Here is a 5,573-nt window from a genome sequence, read left to right on the forward strand (position 1 = left end):
GGCCGGCTGCTGGAAGACGATGGAGAAGACGCTGCCGGCTGCTGGGTCTTTCCCCCAAAAATACCCCTCTGCTGTGCTGTAAGCCTTGAGGGGCTCATAGTTCTCAAAGACGGACATGCTGGTGAACAAGGCCGCTGGTGGGTTGTCCGGAAGGTCCAAGGCATCGGCCTGGAACTCATCGTCCTCCAGACGGTTGACGGTGCCCTGGAAGGAGGAGTAGAGGCCCATGTGCTGGAAGAGGGAGGGCTTGAAGCGGATGACATCCTTCTGGGTGAGCAGGAGGCGGAAGTGGACCAGCAGCCAGTCGCAGGGCATCTCCTGGTAGAAGAGGAGGAGGAAGCGAGCCAGGCGAGGAAGGTCACTGGAGCGGTAGAGCTTACCGATGTAGCCCAGCTTGGAGAACTCAAGGGTGGCCCAGTAGGAGCCCTCACGGGAAGCCAGTGCCTTGCGGATGGCCGTCAAGAAGGACTTGGCGCACCACACATCATCCTCAATCATCAAGTAGTAGGAGGAGAGGTTGGCAGCGAAGGCGAGGAGGAAGGCATAGTCCACATTCTGCTTGGACCTGAACCTCACCCGCTCCTCCGGGTCGTTGTAGTTTCTTTTGAGGCCCTCCAGGGTGGGGTAAAACTCATGGGGAGCGTGGATAAGCAGGAGCCGGCCCAGGAGGATGTGGTGAGCAAACTTACGGGCGATGTTGGTGGCCACGCGCACATTCCAGATGGGGTCCGCGTCGGCCAGGTGCACCACCACCACCATCTCCTGCAGCTCCTCCTCCGTCGACTGCTTGAAGAGGGACTGGAGTGTGGCCGGGAGGTAGTAGCCACGCGGCCGCCGCACCGATGCCAATCCCACCGTCAAGAATTCTGCAAGGCAAAGGAAAGGCATTAGCAGGCTGAGGGGTGACCTGGGATGCACCACAGTGAGGTTTTTTCCCTGCAAGCCACAAGGAGGGGGCTCCAAAAAAGTTCTGCATGGCCAACCCGCACGGTTAATGCTATTTACAGTCCCATGTCCAAGGCCGGCAGGCCCTTTCTGAAGCTGAAGCCCCCAGTGTCTCAGGAGGTGCCCAAAATTGGCCCAAATGCCCCGGACAGGACAAGACGAGAAGTCAGGGGCTCCTCTGAAGAAGAAATATTTGGGAAAAACACCTTAAAAAAAGCCAAACCTGGGGAAGGAACAGTGCAGAGACGGTCTATGGGGCAGGGATGGCTTTGTGGCTTGGCTACACATCCTGGAAGCATGCCCCTACCCTACTCTGAACCTTGCAGAGATGCAACCACACTGGGACGAGGCATCCTTCTGCCCTCCCCACAGCCCAGCTGTGGCTGCATTTGTTCAGCTTCGCTGCAGCTTCTCTTGCTGCTGGTCTGTGCAGCACCGTGCACGTACTGGACCTCTGGTTTCAGCATGGGCTCGCGGGGGGCTGCCCTAAGCTCCACAGTGCAACCACGGTAGTTGCACGTGAATTGTTTTTCGTGCACCTGTCAAAGAGCTTGACCCACATCTCCCACACTATGCGGTTCTCCCAGTGGTCCAGCCCCACCATCTCCACCTTCCTGACTGGAGAGCAGGAAACTCAACCCCAGAGAAAGGGGAGCTCAGCCACCCTCCCCACAGAGAACTGGGAAACAAAAAAAAAAACCCAAAATGTCTGTGGTCACCCCAGTCCCAAGGTGCAGAAGCGCAGACCGCACTTGGAGCACGTGAACCTTCCTCTACCCCTCCACCTCCCCAGGCAGAGCAGCAAAGGCTGGGAGGGGGGAGGTCACCAGGTATCGGCAGGTCCCCTGTCCCAAAAACGTTGGAAGCAGACCCCTCCCCACCCCAGCAGCAGCAGCGATGGGGCAGGTCCATGCTGGGACATGCAGCTGCGATGGAAGAGATGTGCAAATGCAGAACCCTGCTCAGTCCGGGGTCCTGGAGCCACTCACTTTTGTGGGGTGACAGGGAGCCAGCGAGGAGGTGGTAGGAGACATTGTGGAGTGCAGAGAGGTCATCCATGTCCCTGAGGATGCGCTGGGCTCCTTCCGGCTGCAGGACTGGGTCTGGGGCAAAGCCCCTAAGCCCCCCCTGGATGGGAGCCGCAGGCAGCCAGGTCAGACCCCAGAGCACCACGGACACGCGTGAGCCAGGGGGAATGACAACAGGGGGACCCAGAAATCAGGGGGAGCCCCTGTCCTGCCCTCCCAGCTCCTGGATCAGGGGAGGCCCAGGTGCACAGGGCAAGCCCAGGGAGAGAAAGCAGAGCTGGGGTTAAGGAGTGATATCGGGCAGGGCAGGGAAGGGAGCAGAGCGGGGTTGTAGTCCTTGTGGGGCAGGCAGGGATGGAGGATGCTCCAGTGGCCCCTCCAGCGGGACATCGCTGCTGGGGGACTCACCTCCAGGGGATCCTGTTCCTGCCGGCTGCCCCCATGGAGGAGGAGGAGGAGAAGGAGGAAGGAGGCTGCAAGTGCAGCCGTGAGGGAGCGTTTCACGGAGCATCGCATAGCACTGGGCCGGCACGCTGAGGCCTGCGGGAGGAAGGGGCACGTCAGGTCAGGGCACAGCCTGGGGAAAACCACCATCCCTTGGACAGGACAGTGGGGCAGCACCTGGATGCTGACCCCTCTGCCCAGAGCACCCAGGGGTGCGTGCCCATGGGCGGCTGTGGGGCATCGGGAGGCACCCAGGCATGGTCCCCTTTGGGCAGGCAGGGGCAGGACACGCCAACCCAGCCAGGAAAAAAAATCAGCCAGCTACAAAATCCACCCCACCAGCCCTGCCAACACCCCTGGCTGCCCTGCAACATGCCACGCAGCAGCCCTGGAGCTGGAGGCAGAAGAAATGCAGGTGACACACACCTCAAGGAAGTCTTTCGGTTGGGGTGGCACCCCAGGAGCAGTCACCAAGACCTCCGGACTTGGCACCAAGCCCTGGGAAACACTCAGATCTCAAAGGAGCCCGGGCTGCTCTTCTGGCATCGCAAGGACGAAGCAGCTCCCCCAGCCCCTCCTGCCTGCCCCTCTCCCCATCTGCCTCTGGGCAGCCACCAGTGGCCACGATCGCCCCGTCCCAGCCACGTCCCTTGCCTGGTAGGAGGAGAAAACCGTCCCTGAAAGCCGTCCCTGACGGGCGACAGTGTCACCTTCAAGGAATTCATACTGCCCTTGAGATATTTTGCCCTGTAGCAGAGGCGTGGCAGGCGGCTAAAAGGCTCCTGTGTTTGCCTGGGGTTTTTCCATTATAAATACAACGAGGTCTGCCCTGGAAGAGGGGAAGCCAGAGGGTGAGCGAGTGCCCAGCCCGGCGGGGCAGACACCATCCCCCCCCATCCAAATTGCTCACGGTGTGTCAGCTTGTTTGGGTCAAAGCATCTTTGAATGCAAACACGTGGAGGAAAAGCCCTCCCAAGCCATATAATACAACGCTGAGAAAGCTGCTAGCCTTCCTGAACGGAGGCTGGGCTTTGCCCGGGACTTCTGCTTAAATACATCACTGCATCCACTGCTGCTGTGCAGGGAATGTTCCCAGCCCACTCATGTTCCCCAAACCGCAGAGGTGGGTGCAGCACCTCTATTGCCACTGCCCTGGAGCACGTGCTGGGCTTATTTTAAGGAGAAAGCCCCTGTTTTCCTTCCCCAAGTCCTTTGGGGGGTTGTTAGCATCTCAACGGGCTGGTGCACAGCAGGTCCCCCCAGTGCACCAGCCAGTGCCATCCTTGCCACGCTGACCCCACCCAGGAACACTGCTCATTACTCAGAGATAAGCAATTAAAACAGAGTGAGCTGCTCTCTCCCAGGGAGGGCTGGGCTGAGCCATGGTGTTAGTGAGACCCGTCTCGGCCAAGGAGGGCGGAGGAGCCGGCTCCCCCGAGGCTGAACCCAGCGGGTATCAGGCAATGGGATACAGGAACCTCCACGGTGGCACAAGGCGGTGGCTGAGGTCGGGTTAGGGCTGGTTCTTTGAAGCACTCGGGGGGGACAGTAAGCTCCTGGAGCTGCTTAAAATCTCTGTCCAGGTTACAGCAGAGAGTAGGGAGAATTGGGGGTGCTCACTGCCATGGGCCAGCCCTATGGCCAGCTCTTCCCAAAGCCCCCCGGCCTCTCCTTCCCCCACAGCGATGGGGGCACAGGCAGCTCGCCAGCTTAGCGGGGAGCAGCTTTAGGGACCCATCCCAGGCCACGGGGACATCACGCCCTGAAGCCACTCTGGAGGTGAATTTCTGAGCCTGGACCTCCATGATCTGAGGTGCAGCGCCGAGGCCACAGGGTGAGCTGGGAACGGCGAGGCCTGGCAGCCGGTCACACATCAGACTGGGTGTATTTATACTCTGGGTGGCCAAAGGTTTTTCTGGCTGCTGGGAGGGCGTCTGGCTGCCAGCAGCCCGTCCTGGATGGAAAACAAGGTGCTGCTCAGCACCCCCAGCTCCCATGGGCAGCAGTTTCGTCCATGGAGCAGGAGCAGGGAGCCCATGGGGAACAAGGTTCGCGTGGACGTCGCCCCTCTGGCATCGCTCTGCATCACAGGCTTAACAGAACAGAAGGTAACGAACACTGCCCCATAATTAGCCCCCTAATTCGACTTTGGGGTTTTGCCTCCATGGAGAAACAAAGCAGCCCGGCTAGATGGGCACCAGGGGCCGCACCACTGTGGGCACGTCACTGGCATGCAGCAGTCCTCCAGTGCCTGCTCTTGCTCCGGGTGCCTCCACGGGGCACCCCTGTCCCCAACTCCTGCCCCAGCATCTCATGCACCTTCTCCACAGCTCAGCACCCCGCTGGGGATGTCCCCAAAAGCCACTCCCCTTGGGACATTGGGCCGGTGGCGAGGAGCAGCTGGCTGCCGAGAGCCACTTGCCCGGAGCCAGACGAACTCCTCCGCTTTGTTAAGAGACTCCCAGCCAAATGGGCTGCATGACGCAGCAGCCGTGACTCAGTCCAGCAGCGGAGGGGAAGGAGAACGAGTAAACACACGGCCTCGGTCCCGCGAGGAAGGGCCGGATGCTCCCCATGCACAGGCGGCTCCGGCTGCTTCCTCCGGCACTGGGGAGAGCAGGGCTGTTTACACCAGGACGGGAAGAACCAGGACTCACCATCCCACTGCCAGAAGCACCTTTCCATGCTGGGGGAAACTGAGGCACGGAAAAAGGCTGTGCATCACCCAGGGGGGTAAGTGCCAGGTCTCCTGTGTCACGGGTCAGTGCCACTCACCACCTCCCCATGGGAGTCGGGCAGAGGATGTGGCAAATTGTGGCAGCAGAATGTCCCCAGTGGGCAAATTGCAGCCGTTCGGGCTGCGTGGGACAGGGTGCTTCTAGGCGCCCTGGGAGCCAGCCCAGGGTCCGGCCCCATGCTCTGTGGGTGTGTCTGCTCCAAAGGTCATCCCGTAGGGAAGAAGGAGGGGAAAAGCCACCTTTCAGTAGCGCAAGGACTCTGGAAGCTAAAGCTTTAGGTCAGCCCAGGTGCCCTACAGCCCTGCAGCACAAGGGGGGGTCTCTGCAAGCAGCTTGGATCTGATTCGGTCCCCACAGCTGACAGCTTGGGGACACCCAGCCCAGCCCCCTGCCCTCACTGCCCCCCCTCCTCCCCCCC

General features: G+C 60.7%; 1 protein-coding gene across 1 annotated transcript in view; it reads right to left on the bottom strand.

Annotated features, from left to right (window-relative positions):
• Positions 1-2,489, bottom strand: part of LOC103916497 (alpha-1,3-mannosyl-glycoprotein 4-beta-N-acetylglucosaminyltransferase C-like) — a 4,051-nt gene extending 1,562 nt beyond the window's left edge. The window contains exons 1-3 of the mRNA XM_009323496.1: positions 2,382-2,489; positions 1,935-2,073; positions 2-866 (exon numbers count right to left, since the gene is read on the bottom strand). Of these exons, the coding sequence (XP_009321771.1) occupies positions 2-866; positions 1,935-2,073; positions 2,382-2,489 (1,112 nt within the window). The remainder of the gene's footprint in view (position 1; positions 867-1,934; positions 2,074-2,381) is intronic.
• Between the last annotated feature and the right edge of the window lie 3,084 nt (positions 2,490-5,573).

Source organism: Pygoscelis adeliae, unplaced genomic scaffold (assembly GCF_000699105.1).
Source record: "Pygoscelis adeliae isolate BGI_AS28 unplaced genomic scaffold, ASM69910v1 Scaffold185, whole genome shotgun sequence".
Lineage (NCBI taxonomy): Eukaryota > Metazoa > Chordata > Aves > Sphenisciformes > Spheniscidae > Pygoscelis > Pygoscelis adeliae.